At 31.5% G+C, this 20,953-nt stretch overlaps 2 protein-coding genes across 2 annotated transcripts; one reads left to right on the top strand and one right to left on the bottom strand.

Annotated features, from left to right (window-relative positions):
• The first annotated feature begins 11,565 nt into the window (after positions 1-11,565).
• LOC139884415 (protein PHOX1-like) lies at positions 11,566-14,856 on the top strand. The gene is made up of 2 exons (XM_071868454.1): positions 11,566-14,022; positions 14,427-14,856. The coding sequence occupies exons 1-2, from the start codon at positions 12,093-12,095 to the stop codon at positions 14,573-14,575; spliced, it is 2,079 nt and encodes a 692-aa protein (XP_071724555.1). The 5' UTR covers positions 11,566-12,092; the 3' UTR covers positions 14,576-14,856.
• Positions 14,857-15,091: 235 nt separating this feature from the next.
• LOC139884405 (protein S-acyltransferase 24-like) lies at positions 15,092-19,712 on the bottom strand. The gene is made up of 13 exons (XM_071868446.1): positions 19,258-19,712; positions 18,352-18,492; positions 18,055-18,167; positions 17,842-17,921; positions 17,540-17,703; positions 17,006-17,144; positions 16,809-16,908; positions 16,655-16,712; positions 16,461-16,538; positions 16,237-16,335; positions 16,042-16,120; positions 15,809-15,957; positions 15,092-15,718 (listed from the first exon to the last, which is right to left on the bottom strand). Exons 1-13 carry the CDS (start codon positions 19,540-19,542, stop codon positions 15,299-15,301), a joined length of 1,905 nt encoding a protein of 634 aa, XP_071724547.1. The 5' UTR covers positions 19,543-19,712; the 3' UTR covers positions 15,092-15,298.
• Positions 19,713-20,953: the final 1,241 nt, after the last annotated feature.

Raw genomic sequence — 20,953 nt, 5'->3', positions numbered from 1 at the left:
CAATTAGCCATCATCTATTCTGGATGAATTGGGGATAGGTTCGTAGCCTCCTCAATAATTGGAGACAAGAAGAAGGTGATCCCTTCCATTCACCACATTGCCCTCTTGGCGATGAACCTGAAGCACTTACCGGCGAACCGGTCTAAAACACCATTTTCTCTCTCATTTCCAGAGTATCTCGTCACGATTATATACTACATTAAATTCTAGATTTTATTTATCCGCTCGTCCGAACCGACAATCACCCCGGTGTAATAGAAGAAGTTAACGAGCTTCGCGCTCGAGTAGTGGCTTTAGAGAATATGGTGCAAGGGTTACAAACACCAACAGCAGCACTAGCAGCATAACCAGTACCACCATCAGCAACACCAACAGTACCATCACCACCACCAACAGTAACATCCGCATTCCACACTTCAACATCACAACCTATATCCCACGAGTACCAATGACATACACTCTATAGATACCAAGGAATACCAACAACAACAAACAATGAAGTATTGATTCATAACTTCATTGGAGAAACATTTTGCGACGATTATGTAGTCTCTAAAGTCTTAGAGATTATCTATTCTAGCCCTAACCATAAATTAGATGAGTGAACCCAAATGATAGAAGGAAGAGTAGAAACCCTGACAAGAATGATGTGTGGTTTACAAGCTAGACTTGATTTACCAACAGCATCAACAGTACCATGAACATCACCAGTACAGTCAGTGCCATCAGCGTTGTCAGAATCAGCAGCACCTATAACATCACAAACTCCGTCAGTTTAAGAATCACCGTGGACATCATTATAAATCAACAACAAGTATGTCATATCAATGAGTTATGAAGTATTAACTCATTTCCACTGAAGGATTTATATGTATATCTTATATATATAAATTTTTAGACCATAATAAATATTTCCGTCCTAAGCTATTATGTGTGAATCTTAACTACTCGGTTAATTCATATTACTAATATGCAATAATGTACGTCCTTCATCCACAACTTAACCATCATTAACTACAATCTCTGCCTCAATTCAATAAATCTCAATTCATAATAAATCAAATGAATTATTCAAATATAAGTTTGATTTTTCACTTTCATCGTCGATGTACTCGAAACTTTTCAAATAACATTATTCGTACCTTGCGAAATTCACAAGAATTCCACAAACACCAACAAATAACGAAGTATTAATTCATAATTTCAATTTTATTGAATAAATACTCCGTAAAAGTTATGTAATTTCTAAAGTCTTTAGGGATTATTCAGTTCTAGTTTCAACCGTAAATCAAATGAGTTTAATTTAATATTAACTCATTAAATCAATGTTACATCTGAAGAAAATATGCACATGTATATTTTCATAAAGACTGTAATAAAATTCTGTTGTACAAAATATTAATTGTGAAAAAAAAAATTAACGAGTAGGTAATACCCGAGAGATATATAAATTCACAATTAATATGTTACATTTTTCGAATCTGATTAAGCAAATCATCAACTATACTCCCAAAATCTCACAACAATATACATTCTTGTATAGAAATCAAAACAACCATTCTCACCCAAATTTGATTACGCATTCTGATTTTGACAAATCAAAATCCAAGTCATGATTTAAAAGAAGACATCACTCTTAGATTCCTACATCTTTCAAATCTATACTTTGACTTCAAAACTGTGTTAGAACATCATATGTATATTAACGATTACAAACTGTGTTCAAACTCTCCAAAGTTTTTGAAGACACTTCAAACAATGAACAATCGAGATGATGATCCAACCACATATTACCCACATTTATGTACCTAAAAAGCTCTCGAAGCCAAAGTCATAGTTCGACCCGTGTCAGACCCTTTGGCATTTATTAGCTAAAATGACTTTTCAATTCCTTTTCAAAGTAGACAGTTTTGTCACAGCTCCAGCAAGTCAACTTCGACTTTTCAGTCGGACTAGTCTTATTATAACCTCGATAGATACATTGCCCTTTCGTCATTGTTACTGGGGACCTTTCATATCTCACCACCTTAGCAATAAACTTACCAACAACTTCAATTATCTTTGACTTTTCAAAAAATCATTATATTTATTGAAATCACATCATTTACTCATTCGCATCTTGTAACGAGAATTGTCATACGAATCATCGAAAAACAGTAACCAGTATTTTGAAATATCGCAGCATGTCTACGCCAACAGTTATATGTGTACGTAAAACGTCTATCTCCTGGACTTACATACTTTGAATGTGAAGTTCTGAAAAATATTTTGAACTGCAAACTAGTTCTTGAAATGCTGACGAAGCATCAAAAACTGTAAACGATCTTAACAGTAAAAAGTTTGATGACAAAGAATAGTAAGGTGGTAAAGCTGAGAAAAAGAGAAGGTTCGGAACTGGAAAACGGATTGAACAGACTATGAAGGAGGATGTGGACAAATCACAAAGACTAAATCTGCCTTCAAAGAATCCAAATGATTCAGTGCCTGCTAAAGTCATTAACGAATACCTTACTCTTTATTCTAAACCTTTACAGACAAATCTTCATCATCATCCATCAATATTAGAAATTCTAAGATATTATCATATCTTTCATTATAAATATCCGCGATATTTCTGAAGATATTTTCACAACTAATCTTATCTGAAGTTATTTATCTCTTTGCGCTATCAGTGTTACATCATATAAGAAACTATTAGTTTCTATATTCTATAAACTTTCGAGTTTAAATTATGAATGTTTTGAAGTAGTGTTGGGAACTGAAGCATGAGTTAGTATAATATAATGACACTTGATCAACGTGATTATATTACAGTAAGTCATGCTGAGTTTCTAATGGGACATGACGATTCACAGACCATGCCGTCATCATGTTCCATGTTACATGACTCTTGTATTCTATTTAATCTCTAAAAATATCAAGAATATATTTTCTTGATGATTCGGTCTTTTCAGGGTATTTTGGTAAATTAACAAATTAAGATCGTGCCATTACCATTTCCTTCTTAGAACATTAACTATGTTCATTCTAAAATTCATATCTGCGAATACTGGACCATTACAAACGTTGCTTAATCGCAAGAAGAAGAAACGAAAGGACAAAACTCCAAAATAGAAATTGGAGTATAAATCGCAGCAAATAGAAGGGAGCATTAACTGTGGATGTCAATGATTATAGAAGACAAAAGCAGGGGCTTTAAAATATAAGGGAAGATATAAAACCCAACAACCACTCAAAAATTATAAACCGTATATATCGATGCATATAGCAATATAAAGACACGGAAGAACTAAAAACACTATAAAACCGAGAGTATAGTAGAAGTAAATAGATTCTTCCAGAGGCAGATGAAAAAGAAGAACGACAGATATGAAAGTGAGGAGTATATCGAGAATCAGTACTGGATGAAGCATATTGACAAATACTTTAAATATGAGTTGAGGGAGAAAGGATAGAAGGTGTGAGTTGTAAGGAAACGAAGGAGGTGGATTTATAGTGAAATACCCGACAGAGAAATCAAGATGGATTATCGTATTAATTCGAGGAGAATCATAATCTCCTTAATCACCGAAGCATCAAATCCAACATAGATTACAAAGATTTTCTTTAAATTCGGAGATCAATTGTGATGACGTCAAAAGATATGGCGAATCACTATAATCTTATTTCCTTCATTTACGATAACTTCCCTCATACGCTTCAAGTAATCGAATTATTTTATCCATACTTCTTAGACATGATAAAACTTCATAATCGTCATAATAACATTCTCATTGTTAGCCATAACGACCTCTATTAAATTTCGGGGACGAAATTTCTTTAACGGGTAGGTACTGTGACGACCCGAAAATTTCTGACTAAATTTAAACTTTATCTTTATATTATTCTGACACGATAAGCAATGTTTGTTAAGTTAAATCTCAAGGATTTTAAACTATGTTTATACATTCATTTAAACCTCGACCAAATTCCAATGATTCACGAACCATTAAATGAACATATATGAATATGTATGTATATGTGTATATGTTATAAATTGAAAATGTCAACAAAGTATTTAAACGTATAATGCTTTATATGAACGTATTTGTTTCAATATGATTATCGACGAAAAAAAAATATATTAAATGATTGAATTATCAGAAACATTGAATTATGATTACAAGTCTCTGTTGAGAGGTCCACTATGATTTGAGAAAATCTATTCCTCTTAACGATATTCGGAATAATTTGTAAAGTTATTTATAAATAAAAATAAAAAGTGTCATTTACGAAAGTTAGACAAAAGCTAGTGGAGAATTGGTTTCCATAATATTCTATTAATCTATTTTCAAACGTACAAAAACGTTTTCAGTTTAAAAAGAACTTTATTATTAAAACGTATATAACTTTTATAAATATCTAGAATCACTTTTGACAACTCATTACTTAACCAGTATAATAAATATAATGATATTTATATTTTATTTCATTAAATATATATAACGATTTAAATTAATATTATATATATTTATACGCGTATTATACATACATAGTTTTTATACTTTTACTATACTTTAACTTTATCTTTACTTTACTTTTACTTTACTTTAACTTTAATAATTCACTTTAATAATTCATACTTTAATAATTCACTTTAATAATTTATACTTTAATAATTCACTTTAATAATTCATACTTTAATAATTCACTTTAATAATTCAAAAATCTATTATAAATAGAATTCAATAGGTTTCATTATTTCATAGAAACTTGAAAATATATTTCTCTAAACTCTCTCAATCGATTTATATATATATATATATATATATATATATATATATATATATATATATATATATATATATATATATATATATATATATATATATATTTGCTCTGTATTATTTCAAGATATTATTAGTATACATAAAATATTACGACAGAGTGATGTCCGAGTGATTTTAAAATAGTTTTTTGAATGAGTCGAAGCTAAGGAAATTATGGGTTATAGCTATGGAGGTGATGGGTATGGTTCATGGGTATGCTCGTGAGGTCAATCTAGTGTTTATCATCTCCGTTGCGTCTACGTACTTTCCTGCAATATTGAATCTCAATATTGATACGTGAGCACTCATAACTTAACTTTTATATATCAATAGTGTATTCCTGACTAGTGCTCGAGTATATAGGATTATACATGCTTGTACATTTGATATTGTCCTTAGATAGGTTTGTTGAATCCTGAATTAGATACATATGCTACTGAGATAGGGTATATGATATGCATGTCATTGGAAAGCTAGCAAAAAATTAAGAACTTTTCATTTAGATATCGAATGGTTTCGATGAACGGATTAGAAGTTATAGTCAACTGAATTTTAGTATTATTGTTAAAATGATTATTATTACTATCGTCGTTATTATTTTAATAGAAATATCATTGTTATTATAAAATATCATTATTACTATTATGTTAGTATTATCATTTTATCATAATAACATTTTTAGTAAATATAAATATTGTTATTTTTTTATAAGAATAATAATTATTATTATTACAAAATAATACAACTTTTACTTATTATTATTATGATCAATATTATTTTATCAAATAAATAGGGGATACAAAGATATTTTTCACCACGCATAATATAATTACACTAATAATACTTACCACTATAGTTTTACGATATTAAGTGAACTTTATAAATTTTACTACTTAAGATATATAAAAGTATATTTTATCATATATAAATGTTAATATAAATTTTTATTAATAAATGACTTTTATTATTATAAAATCTAATAAATATATTTAAATATATAAAACGACTATAGTTAAGTTATATAATAAACACGTATAAATTTTAGAAGTCATTTTGGGTCAAGTTGACTTTTGTTGACTTTTACATATTAGTCTCGAGCATTAGGATTGTGGTACACTATGACTTGACCAAAAATTGTTAGACAAATATTGACCAAGATATAAATATATATAATTAATATAGGTTCGTGAATTCGAGGCCAACCTTGCACTTGTTAAATGACGTTATATGTATTTTTACTACGAAATACAGTATGGTGAGTTCATTTGCTCCCTTTTTAATTGCTTTTGCAATATATATTTTTGGGCTGAGAATACATGCGCTGTTTTATAAATGTTTTACGAAATAGGCACAAGTACTAAAACCAATTCTATGTGGGTTTAAACCAGAAATATTCCCTTAGCTTGGCAACATTAAACTACTTGTCTATGTACGGTAGGCGCGAATCCTAAAGATAGATCTATTGGGCCTGACAAACCTCATCCTAACTATGGGATGCTTTAGTACTTCGAGGTTATTTTAAACACACCTGATCTGGTGTACTTCAGAGGGTAAAACATGAACGTTAAGCCTTGTTACCGGGTGCCTACAACTTATAGAATACTTTTATACACTTGCGAGTGTACATATATTTATAAACGGAAATCTTGTAGTCTATTAATATATTGAAATGATTGTTATGATAAACCTATGAACTCACCAACCTTTTGGTTGACACTTTAAAGCATGTTTATTCTCAGGTATTAAAGAAATCTTTCGCTGTGCATTAGCTCATTTTAAGGATATTACTTGGAGTCATTCATGGCATATTTTGAAAGACGTTGCATTCGAGTCATTGAGTTCATCAAGATTATTATTATGTCAATTATAGTTGGATGTATTATGAAATGGTGTGCATGCCGTCAACTTTCGTTGTAAAGAAAGTTTGTCTTTTAAAAACGAATGCAATGTTTGTAAAATGTATCATATAGAGGTCAAATACCTCGCGATGTAATCAACTATTGTGAATCGTTTATAATGTATATGAACGGGTCCTTTCAGTACATGATACTTAATAATAATAATTGTTGTAGTAATTTCATTACTCTTGAAAATAGTAATAACAATGCTAATGTTAATCATAAATAAAAAAAAACTTCATGTTTAATTTCTAAACTAATAACTAAAGCTTCTATAATATCAATTCATAATCCTAATCATAATAATAATAGTAATACTTATTTTAAATAATAATTATATTAATAATAATATTTAATGATAATACTAGTACCAATAATATTAATAATGGTATTAATATTAGCGTTAAAAACATTAATACTAAATATTATTATTTGATAATGATAATACTATTAGTAATGACAATATTAATAATAATAATCATATTTATAATTATAATAATGATAATGATAAATAGTAACTAATACTTATCTTAGTAGTAATAATAATAATATGAACTATAATTCTTGTATTAATAGCATTCATTAATAATAACAATAGCAATAACAATAAATACAATAATAATAATAATAATAATAATAATAATAATAATAATAATAATAATAATAATAATAATAATAATAATAATAATAATAATAATAATAATAATAATAATAATAATAATAATAAAAGTAATAAAAGTAATAAAAGAGTACCCTTATGATCTTTTTCTAAAAAGAATTGCCCGGGACGGGGCTTGAACCCGAGACCTTTCGCTTACCCAACATAACACCCAGCCACTACTCCACCTTCGTTTTTCTTGTTTTATAGTAGTCTAATATTTATTTATACTATAACTATCTGATAACAATTTCCCTTCTTCTTCTTCATAAATCAATCGACCCAATCAATCCTAATAATTATGAAAACGAATTTGTAGTCTCGTTTATCACTTGTAACAATAATAGAAATCATAAAATGTGATCGTGGATTATAAAAAAAAAATGAAAACAAAACGAACAGCAGCATACTGCCGTCGCTATGGTTTTAAAAAAAATTTGATTTCTTAAATGGTAACGTTATAGACCAAGATCCCTACATGAAATATATTGTAATTTACGTTTCTAATCTATTAGAATCGTCCCTTTAACTGGAAACATCAAAACAAACTCGAATTTTGCGATGAACGATTCGTTTGACTTTTTGACAATAAACCTTGACTCGAAAATTCGACTTCGATATTAGAAATTGGAAGTTAAAATTTTGCAGAAAGATTCAAGGGATGAATATAAATGTTTCTGCATTTATATATTTTGGAAAAAAAATCGAAACCGAGGTATTGCTATTTGTGGTCAAGACAGAGACATATATCGACTTGTTCTTTGAATTTGTTAATTAAATTCGAAAATTTTGAAGCTGTTGATTGATAAAGAGTGTGTAAAGATGAATGGTTTAATCCTCAAACATGATATACTCGATAGTTTTATTAAAGAAGAAGGTATCAGCAGGCTTTATTAGATAAAGGGAAGAAACAAAGAAGATAAAAAGCAGATGGGGAGATTTAACAGATTCGTACTATAATTGCTTTTGATATCCACAATATTAGACATGAAAATCAATTAGAGGATATGCAAACAAAATAAAAGGGAAGTCGATGGAGACTGGTAACAACCCTGTACAATTCTTATGATTTTTATAATTTATGTTTAATTAATATTATTAACTAATAGATATATTTATAATAAATGTATGGATACTTTTATTAATAATACAAAAATAAAATACTAATAATAATAGTAATAGATGTATTAATAATACTAATCAAAGTAATACTAAATGTAATAAAATTAATGAAAATAATAATTTTAAATACGAATGATAATTTTTAGTAATGATAATAATAATTATTATAATAACACTAAAATTATAATTTTTTTACTAATTATAGTAATAATGAAATTAATAATGCTAACAACTTAAATGTATCAAATCTTATATCTATATATGATATATATAGTGATACTAATAATACTAATATTAATATTAACATTAATATTAATATTCATAATAACAATGAAGTAATAATAATAATATTAGTATAGATTTCTTAAGTATAATCAAATTTATATATAAATAGTTATGTTTTAAATAACAAGCTTTATTATTTAGATAAATATATTAATTATATACCGAATCAAATAAACTTAAAGTATAACATTGTACATTTAATATTTTGTTAACGTTGACATATCATGCTCGAAATCACTTATGTTTAATATACTCCAAATATTTAAAATAACAAATTGTAGATTTTAAGTTATCTTAAATCACATAATAGTTTATTAATACATTAACTTATATATATGGTCATTTATATATAAACATTTCTGTTCACAATTAAAGGTTCGTGAATCGCCAAAACTGGTCGAAGGTCAAATGAATATATGAACATTGTTTCAAAATTTTCTAGACTCAACATTACATACTTTGCTTATCGTGTCGAAATCATATAAAGTTAAAGTTTAAATTTGGTCGAAAATTCCCGGGTCGTCACAGCAGCAGTTTAATTTTTTTGTTGTTTCATATTTTTTTCGTTTTCTGTTAAGTATAACCACCCATTTCTGGTTAATTAAGTGCCTATCGAAGAATCTAAACCTTTAGATAATTCATTGTTATGGATGATTGGTTTCTGTTCGCTTGAGTTATAAAGAAGAAGATGAAACACGACTAAATAGGGTTAAATAAATATATACGGGTTATAAAATAGAAAAGCTGGAGCAGAGGGACGGTTATGGGCGTTGACGGGTTAGCGAGAGGTCTCGGGTTCGAGTCCCGGCGTGGGCGTTTATTTTTTTAAAAGCCTAAATCTTTTGAGGTAGTTTTCTAATTATTATTATTGTTATTATTATTATTGTTACTATTAATTATTGTTATTATTACTAGTATTATAGTTATTATTAGTACTAATAAAAAGTATTAGTTACCATTTATTATTATTTTCATAATTTTAATTACAATTATGATTATTATTATTATTAGTGTTATTACAAATACTATATTCATTACTAGTATTGTTATCAAAATTTACATAAGTATAATTGTCATTAGTAATATTATTATTATTATTAAAAATCATTATCATCATTATCATTTTTACAAAAATATCATCATCATCATTATTATTATTATTATTATTATTATTATTATTATTATTATTATTATTATTATTATTATTATTATTACTACTAAAAATATCATTATTATTACCATTAATGAAATCTTAAACATTATTATCATTACAAATATTATTTTTACTATTCTTAACAAACAAATGATATATATATATATATATATATATATATATATATATATATATATATATATATATATATATATATATATATATATATATATATAAGAAAACATATTTAATACATATAACACAATACAAATTAATATTTTTATATATAAAATGAAAATATATGAAACATATATGTTATTAAAATAAAAAGGATATAACTGATGAATTTATATATATATAAACTTATTCGATTACGAGTATATGTGTTAATATATATATATACTTGATATAGGTTCGTGAATCCGAGGTCAACACAACTCCGTACTTGTTCAAGTGCCATCATACTCGTAAAATACGAAATACGAAATGCAGTATCGTGAGTTTTCATAGCTCCCTTTTTATATATATTTTTGGGCTGAGAATACATGCGCAACATTTATAACTGTTTTACGTTTAGACACAAGTACTCAAACTTTTATGCTATATACATGCTTTGTCATGCTAAATCTCCACCGTAATATCGTTAATTGCTGAGGTATAAGATGCAAACTTAGTTATTGTGAGTAGCGCTACTGAGAGTGACGTCGCTAGTCAGTTGACCGTTGGTCTTTGACTACATAATAATGATTCAACGACACGAATAACAAGTGTCACGGGGTAACTTTTGTTTAGTCGCGATATTACAAACTCGGCATTACTTTTAGACTGGTATTTCTATATCAATCAACACTTTATATTGATATTTCTATATCAACCTTATTAAATCTTATGGTCTAACACTATTATTGAAATCATTATTTATGATAAACCTATGAACTCACCAACCTTTTGGTTGACACTATTTAGCATGTTTATTCTCAGGTCTTACATAATGCTTCCGCTGTGTATTTGCTAATTGAAAGCAACATTTCAACGAGTCATTCATGGATAATTTGAAGGACTTGCATTTGCTAAATTTGATGATGATTGCTTGCTGTGCTTGGAGTCTTCAGTACATATCATATCAATTAAAAATATTTAATGCGTTGTTTATTAAATACAATGTAACCTATTTATCTTCCGCTACAAAACTCAATAAAACGTATCATATAGAGTCGTTCTCGTTTATACAATTATGATTTGATATAATTAGTCACAAATACCCTAGGCCCTATTTGAGGGTGTGACAATAAATTAAATAATAAAGAAAATAAATGAAATGAAAAGACCAAATTACCCTCACATGCTTTGCACATGACTGAACAAACGGCTGAAATTGACAGAATCTAGACGGGAGGACGAGGGATGTAGAATTGTGATATATTAGGGACGAGTAATGCACAAAAAAAGACATGGAGTCAAATTTGATGTAAAGTTCAGTACGAGGAATGAAATTTTGTAAAAAAAAAAAAAAAAAAATAGGATCCACAAAATTCAAATCCAAGAGAAAATATATCTAAACTTTTTCTAATTGTTTTCCCCGGGAAGTCCCTTATGCAATTCTGAGGTTTTACCCAACCAAAGATCACATTTTTATTTCAACCCAGATAAGTTTTTTTGTTTATTTCAATTCCAATTAATTCAATTCCACAAATCATTCAACAAGTTTTGATCTTTAGTAGAAGATTCTATTTGTAGTTGCATAAATGATCATCATCGTTTCTATCTTGTCTGAATCTTGATTTGTTTATGCTTATGATTTCATCCTCAATTGAATCAATCAAATCTTGATTAACTGAAGTAATTAAAATCCGGGATTTCAGTTTCTTATTGTTTATTACCTTTGATTTAATTGACATCCTTTGTTTTGAGCTAGTATTAGAATTATATCTATTACACATAGTGAAGATTTTGTATGTGAAATTTGTTTGTGGTTTGATGATATAACATCTAAAGAAGAATAATTGATTGATTTTGGATAGGAGTTGGAAATTAAGATCTTAGCTATTATATTTCTTCAAGTTTAATCCTTTAAGTGTTTGACTGGAATTTTGTTGACCTAAATAAGTGTCGAGCTAATTGTTTTGAAAGGGGTCAAAGAGAAGAAATCTTGTTTTGTTGCTTCTGCAATGGGGAAGCAATCAAGAAAAAACAAGAAAGTAGGATCGAAACCGAATGATAATGTTAATGTAAAGCAAAATAAACTTGATGGTGATAATGAGACGAAGATCTACGATAATGATACTATAGTTTTCATTTCAATGGCACAAGAACTTAAAGAAGAAGGTAATGTTTTGTTTCAAAAGAAAGATTATGAAGTAGCGATATTGAAGTACCAAAAAGCCCTCAAATTGCTCCCGGGAAACCATTTAGATGTTTCTTATCTTCATAGTAACATTGCAGCGTGTTATATGCAATTAGGTATAAGCGATTTTCCTAGAGCCATTCATGAGTGTAATTTAGCACTTGAAGTCACACCAAAGTATACCAAAGCACTCTTGAAACGAGCTAGGTGCTATGAAGCGTTAAATCGACTTGATTTGGCTTTAAGGGATGTTAATATGGTGCTAGATGTAGAACCTAAAAATCTCATGGCAACTGAAATTATGGATAGAGTAAAATTACATATGGATGAAAAGTTGACTGAAGATAAAGTGAACGAGAGTCAACAAGTACTCGATCCAATTCAATTCCCGGAGCCATTGAAGGAGAAGGTACAAAAAAAGAAAAAGAGTAAACCCGACAAAAAAAGTGAAAAACTTGAACCGGTATTGGAAGAAGTTGAAAATATTGAAAAAGATGAGATAAATACCGAAGATAAGTTGGTTATGGAGGAGAAAATATGCACAAGTAGTAATAAAGAAGAAGAGCCGAAAAGGGTTGTAAAGTTGGTATATGGGGAAGATATAAGATGGGCAAAACTTCCTTTTAATTGTGATATTATGAAATTAAGAGAAATTATAAGTGATCGGTTTCCGATTTCGAAGGCTGTTCTTATAAAATACAGGGATGAAGAAGGCGATATGGTGACGATTACCACAAACGAGGAACTAAATTGGGCAGAATCATCAGCGTCTGAGCAACAGGGTGCGTTTAGGCTGTACATTGTTGAAGTCAACCCTGAGCAAGATCCGTTCTTTGACCATATTAGAAACCGAGAGCAAAAACAAAAGCTTTTACGTTCATCTGCTTGTATCGATGATTGGATTCTAGAGTTTGCTAATCTTTTCAAGAACTATGTTGGGTTCAATACGGATGCATATTTGGATCTTCATGAGCTTGGTATGAAGTTATACTCTGAAGCTATGGATGATACAGTAACGAGTGATGAAGCTCAAGAAATTTTTCAAGATGCAGCCGATAAGTTTCAAGAATTGGTAGCTTTGGCTTTGTTTAATTGGGGAAATGTACATATGTCAAGAGCACGAAAAAGGGTATACTTTAATGAAAAAAACACTTCAAAAATATCTGTACTTTTAGAGGTTCAAGATTCATACGAGTGGGCACGAATGGAGTATTTGAAAGCTGGCGAGCGTTATAAAGAAGCGATTAAAATAAAGCCCGATTTTTATGAAGGTTTTCTGGCTTTAGGACTACAGCAATTTGAACTGGCTAAACTTTCTTGGTATTATGCAGTTGGGACTAAAATTAATCTTGAAACGTGGGAGTCAACAGAAACGGTTCAGTTATATAACGAGGCTGAAGAAAATATGGGAATGGGTATGGAGATTTTTGAGGAAACTGAAAAAAAGCGCGTTAATGAAGTTTTGAGGCCAAATGAAGTGAAGTTAGAGTTGCAAAAGACTAATTTGGGTACGATTGTGGATGATTTTACACAAGATGAAATGGCTGAAAAGGCGGCAAAAATGAGGTCCCAGATGAATGTATTGTGGGGTACGATGCTTTATGAAAGATCGAGTATGGCGTATAAGCTCGGGCTCCCTGTTTGGCATGAATGTTTGGAGATTGCGGTTGAAAAGTTTGAACTTGCAGAAGCTTCTCATACACATATTGCAGTCATGATAAAGAATCATTGTTCTAATAATAATGCACCTGAAGGTTTGTTTATTATACTAGCTCTCGATATTCCTTTTTTTAATGAGAAAATTTAGAGGTGGTAGTTTTGACCCGTTTATTTATAATGGGTTGATTTGGGTTATGTTTTATCTTCAACGGGTCATAAAGACAAAGTAAAAAAAAAAAAAAAGGATTAAAGAAATTGGGTCAAATAGGTTAAAATCGCTCAAAGTGTACTTAAATGGGTCAAATAGGTTAAAATTTGTGTCTTTGTTTTATAAAGCCATAGCTTTAATAATATTTCGGATGCAAGTTTCAAACTTTTTATATCAGTAGGCTGATTTTCTTTGTTTCCCATAAATGAGATCTGAATACTGACGTTTTTTATAAAATTCAAGAAAGGTTGGAAATAAGCGTTGACAGTTGTATATTATTATCGTTTTTAGGTGTGGGATTCAATATTGACGAGATTGTACAGGCGTGGAATGAAATGTATGAAGCAAAAATGTGGCAAACTGCTTTGCCGTCATACAGATTAGACCCGTTGCTTCGAAGACGTGTTTCAAATCTGTTTCATGCCTTAGAACATGCATGATTAGTTGATAACTACTGTTTCTTGATCATAATACAAATAGAAGAAAAGTAACATACTTTACAATTAAATATGCTTCGTTAGTTAAAGATTAGTCGATTATACTCAAAAAAAGAAAGATTGCTCGATAGCTCCTGTAAGTCGAACACAAGATGATGAAACTATAAATTCCCCTTGTGTTCTTTGATTTCTACAAAGGTAATGAGCTTTGTGCTTCTGTTATCCCATAGTACATGCTGACATTTTTCTGTTTTCTATATACATGTTTCTTTTCTTTCTGTTTTCTTGTTCTTTTTTGTCAAATTGAGTGATGTAACTGTTTGTCTTTTCGGCTTTTGTTTGATTCAATTGTACAATAGAGTGAAATATATATACAGAATACCGTTACTAAATGTTGTTTTGATATTTACATCTTTAATTTGTAGACGAGTTTTAGTTTTTTGTAGTAATGTAGTAATTGATAGATGTGATGGGAACATGAAATTGTTGGTCAAATTTGTACATAGCATGCTACATCAATAACTAAAATGTGGTATGATTCTTCAACAACAAAAAATGTAACTTGTCTATACAAATTATACCTCAGACAGAGAGAACAAATTCAATCATGGTACAAGTGTAAATAGAAGCCAAAACTTGGATTGTATTTTATAAACATTAGAAAAAATGACACAACATAAGACCTTTTCAAACCATAATAGGGCTAGGGTAGTGTACCATTAACCCTTATGATGAAGCCATGGACCGTGAATTTCGGCCTAAACCTAACCCTAGCCCTACCGGGGTAGAATCAGCTTTATTTTTACCTTGATTTCCATTTCCATGGCTACAACTAGAGGAATGAACATGATTGCTATGCATCTTTGAGTTATCATTCATATCAATCGTATGGTTGTTTCCATTCGATTGATGAGCATGACCATTATTTCCGTTCAAGATCCTGGTCATAGGCATCATATTTATATCATCTGATTGAGCTACTTCTTCAATCAACTCAATATCTTCGTTGTAACCATTTATAAACAAATCAGAACAGTTTTTCTTGCACCCATGGTCATACGGGTTTCTAAATCGACCTCCGGGTCCTCTTAAGTAACTATATCGCATTGCATTTGCCATTTCGTTTGTTGTGATATTACGACCAACCTGCAGCAAGAAAACATGAGATCATTATCATGCTGACGTGTCATTTAAGCACCCACTAATAAATTTGATCAATGAAATTTGAAAAATTACTTGAGAAATTTGCATAGATGTTAAAGCTGCAACACCCATAAAGAGGAAACCATCAGATATTAAAAATAATAGGGCACCAGTGTGCTGGTTACCAGCATGTTGCAACCATTGCCCAAAAGACGAGGGAGCAAACGGGTCGTTCAAAATTCCTGTGTAAAGATCGTCTTTCAGTACGTAAAGTCAAATAGTCAACACAATTGGAACTAAAGAAGGTTTGGGTGAAAGAACAGTACTTGTTAAGGCAACTATGCCAGTTATCAGCATGGCGAAAACTTCGATAACAAGGAAACCTAAGAAATCCCTTTTATTCCTCTGCATCAGACCAATAACATCATAATGATTGATCAAAACTGAATAATAGCTAAAATGTTTATAACATATTGTAAAACTTTGTTAATATTTTGAGCAAGAATAGTGTGTAAACAAACCTTGCCAATGCAATTAGACACCCATGGGCAATGATGGTCAAACTGTTCAACACATCGATCACAGGTGGAACAATGTTTCGAGCGGATAGGTCGAACAATCTGATAAAAAAATCAAATTAGTTGAATATAAACTCAAACTAGAATAGATAAAAAAATAAAAATTCAAATTTGCAAAACATAATAACGATAGACATAGGATTTAACAAGACTAACTGCAATATTACCTTACAAGTTGCACAAAGTTGAGACCAGTTACCAGCTAGCAAAGCAGGATCATTTATCTCAATTTTCAATAAAGGTTCCTAAGCATTACGAAGAAAAAGAAAAGAGAATAAAAAAAAAAACAAATTTAACCCTTTGTTGTGTGTGGTAACAACAATCACCAATCCAATACTAAAAAAAGGCAAACGCGACTTACATCATCTTTCATATTTTGTGAATCATGCCTGTTAGTTTTAACAAAACCTGGATCTTTGCTGCAAAAACCAGAAAAGAACCTCATGAGTCAAAATACTACACTCAAGTAACATAAAAAAACAGCTACGTTTATGGATTTAAGTTTCAGAACATACCAGCTACACCGGTAGAACAATACCAATCCGGAACTTGCCAAAAATGCACCAATCCATGCGAAAAATGCATAGCCAGCCATCATCTTTGGCAAATTTGAAGCTGTTTTCACAAATATATTTCATTACAAAAATTGCCAAGTCTCATTGACTTTATGTTACAACACAAGTGTAAAGTAATTAAAGTTAATAGAAAATACCCATAATCACTGAATTAATATAGGTCATAAGTAGCACAAATATCACACACAGAAGTGCTGGTGCCAGGCCTAGTTTCGAAAGCCTCCCCAGTTTACTTGTTCCATCCCAACGTTTGTCTAAAACCCTCCTAGCATTACCCTAAAGAATCGGATACAAAAAAAAAAAACTGATTGTCAGTCAAATATCTTGAACTTGTGTTGTCAGTCATGATATATATTTTCTTAACACCTATTAGGTCGTGTTTGTTTTTCATTGTGCAGATCCTATTATGTCTTATGTTTGCGTGCCCGCAGACGTTTTTACTGCAGACTGTTTTTTTTTTTTTTTTCTGAAGACACTAAATAAAATAATGTCTTATTCTGTCTGCAAAATCGCAGACATAGGAATGTGCTTCTGAAGGATTAACTTATTTTGCAGACATAAAAACGAACAGTCTTCACTAAGTCAAATCTTCTCTACAAATATGGTCCGCAGATCTTCAGACAAAATCACCATAGAAAACAAACAGCACCTTAGTGTTAAGGAATACCTACAAGGAAAAAAGCAACTTGTCGATGATTCTTATCAGACGCAAGTTGTGCTGGAGTCAGACCAGTGTTATCAGTTGCCATTAAATCTTCTTTCTTTCCAGCTTGCACAAGTACTGTGCATGCTTCTAAATTCCCCCTTATAGCAGCCCAATGCAGAGGTGTACAGCCTGATTTTTTTTAAAAAAAAAAAAATTACTAATTTATATAGACAAATGATAAAAAAATAAAAAAAAATAAAAAAAATAAAAAAAAAAATATATAGAAAACAGAACAGCTCAGAACAAAAACAGGTAATAAAACTATACCCTCTTTGTCCTGGCGACCTCTATATGCATCCAAAAATAGAAGAAGTCGTATACAGTCTGCAAATCCTTTATATGCAGCCCTACAAATGGACACATGCAAAAGTATGACAACATATAGTTGACGAAGAAATGGGGTTGTGGATCCAAACACTACAGAAGAAACTTGAGTCATATCGTAGTTTAAATTGTGCACGTAAGGAAAAAAGCAAGTACCAATGCAAAGGGCTTCTTCCATCATTATCAGGTACATCAGGGTCTGCATTCCATTTTGTCACAATGTGATATAGCAAGGCTGTCTGACCATATTGTGCAGCAACATGAGTTGTCTGCAAAAACCCAAATTTTATATGACAATCAGGTGCATACATAACAAATTTAGGAGTTTCATGGTAAGAAATGCAGGAAAGTACACAACTTTCATGCATGATCTAACAAAAGTAAACCAAACTAAAATAGATCTTAGGTACAGAAGAAAAAACTGATTGAAGAATGTGATATGCAGACACAAACCTGATATCCGTACACGTCAGCAGCATGAATCTGAGCACCTTCCTGAAGCAACAGATCAGCAACCTGAACAGCACCTCGGACAGCACTCCAATGTAATGCTGTTTGTCCGGTAAGATCTGTCGCGTTTATATCTCCACCATGCTACAAAATGAAAATAATCAAATGAGAGCATTGATAATATCAAACATTATTACCACAGACCATCCTATTAATTAATCTGCCTGAAATATGGATATCCAGATTGACCCTGGGGGGTTTTCTCCCGAATCCATTCAGGATTCAAACCCGGTCCGCATGCCCCTCGGGATGGTTAAAGGATCGAGTTCCTGTAATGCGATTCGGGTTTCCTCCCGAACGCGTGTGTGTGCAAATGATGAGTGTCGTTGAAATAAATGATACACTGATGCAAGCTTGCCGTTCAAAAACAAAGATATAACAGTTATAAAACTGAATCATCAACAACCGATCACGTAAAAAAGAACAAATTTCCCTCTTTATAACATGATATATTGTGATTCGGAACTCATACTTTATACCATCTCGGCTGAGTGATCATTTACCGGTAACTGTTATTATATTTAACAAATCAATGACACTCGCAACCTGAACCAAATCCTCCATTTATAAGTTGCAGATAGTAACATTTATATGATTAACCTTCTAGTCGTATCGAACTTCAATCCATTACCCCTAAGTGTCATTGCACACGAAAAGATGCTTCTTATTTCTAAGTTATTACATCCACTCATCAACAATCAAACAGATTTCATCCTAAATTCCAACTCCAACAACCATTTTTAACTCATCACTGTTCATCTATTATATCACACTCAGTCCAATACAGTTAAAAATATAGAACCAGTCTATATATGTATAGATTAGATATAGATAAAAAAAAAAAAAAACCTGAATAATATATTGAGCAGCAGCAGCTCGGTTATTAAGAGCCGCCCATTGCAAGGCGTAATAACCTAAGTTATCAGGTTGAGAAACAGAGCAACCTTCTGATTCAACCAATCGCTGAAGCTTTTCTAAATCACCATACGCAGCTGCACTGTATACATCATCTCTTAAACTCGCTTCATCTACTGCTCCGTCTATCGTTCCGTTAACGTTACCGTTACCGTTATCATTACCTGTGGCAGCATCACGATCGGTAGATTCGTCAACGACCTCGATCTCTGATGACATGGTCAGATGAATTACACAGCTTTTGACTTGAATTAAGGTTTAATTGAACAACATGATAGAGATCACGGAGAAATGATTTAATAGATAGAAAAATAATTATGAAATATATCGAATTAGGGTTTTTCCAAGAAGGGGGTGGATGAACTAGTCAACCCAATCTGTTTTTTGTTACATTTTTGCCTAAAAATTGAGACTTGACTTTTATAAAATAATAATAATAATAATAATAATAATACCACTCGACATTCTCTTACTTCTAATTTGGGTGTTTATACTGAGGCTGATGTTACTTTTAGGCGTATGGGGATTTGGTTATGTGGTGTTTGCTACAAAACACATACAGTACGTGCTAAGTGCCGTCATGGTAGGGGCCCGGATGTGCTTCCCCCTGATGAGGGAAATGGTGTTATTCGTTTTGTGCTTCATAATTTTACCAAGCCACTAACTCCCTCTTCTCCTGCTCGACTTTGTATTGAGGATGGTTCGGTGCGTGATCATAACGATGGTTTTGACGTGGCTCTCCTTGATCGTTTGTTCTCTAAGGGGTTTCGCACGGTTAAGTCTATCCCTCCCAAGTGTCGTTTGGGGTTCTCTCGGGTTTTGAAAGGTGCTCTTGATAAGGTGATCTCTAAGCCTGATGACATTTCTAGTTGGGTCTCTTTGTTGGTATTACCCCTTTGTACCCTTAAAACCTTTCGGCCACGGAGTTGTGAGTCTAGTTCTTCGATAATGCGTCGGCATCAGGAAGAGAATATTTCCCGTGCTATTTGCTCTTGGGGGACAGCGGGTGGAAGTTTACAGCTTGTGAGGGAGTATTTGGCAGAGGATTCTCCTATGTTGTCAGTGGTTGATGATGAGGTCCTAGATTTGGAAGAGCGTAATATTAAGCAGTGTCGTAGGAAGATTCGTGATTGCCATTACACCGATGCAGCTCGTGTTCTTTCTTCATCAGGCGTTGCTCCTTATAATGACGCCACACTGGCGGACTTGCTGTCTAAGCACCCTTCTTCTATAGCTCCATCCTTGCCTGATATGCCGGTTGATCACCTTCACCTAGTTACGGCTTCTGCTGTTGTTTTGGGCCAGATTAAAAGTTTTCCTACGGGCACATCATGTGGTAGGGATGGTTTACGTGCACAACACCTTATGGATTGCTTGAGTGGTGCTGCTGTGGCAGTCTCGGATGAGTTGACTGGCTCTATTACCGGGGTCGTTAATCTCTTTCTAGCTGGAAGGTGCCCTATGGAATTAGGAGAGTATATAGCTAGTGCTCCCCTCACACCGCTTGTCAAGCCCGGCGGTGGTCTTCGTCCTATAGCTGTGGGTACTGTTTGGAGACGTCTTGTTTCGAAGGTTGGCGCTGCTATGGTTGGCCAGTCTTTGGGAAGTTACTTCGATGGTCTTCAATTTG

This window comes from Rutidosis leptorrhynchoides, chromosome 1 (genome assembly GCF_046630445.1).
Source record: "Rutidosis leptorrhynchoides isolate AG116_Rl617_1_P2 chromosome 1, CSIRO_AGI_Rlap_v1, whole genome shotgun sequence".
NCBI lineage: Eukaryota > Viridiplantae > Streptophyta > Magnoliopsida > Asterales > Asteraceae > Rutidosis > Rutidosis leptorrhynchoides.
The sequence above is the reverse complement of the archived record's forward strand: the minus strand, read 5'-3'. Positions and strand labels throughout refer to the sequence as shown.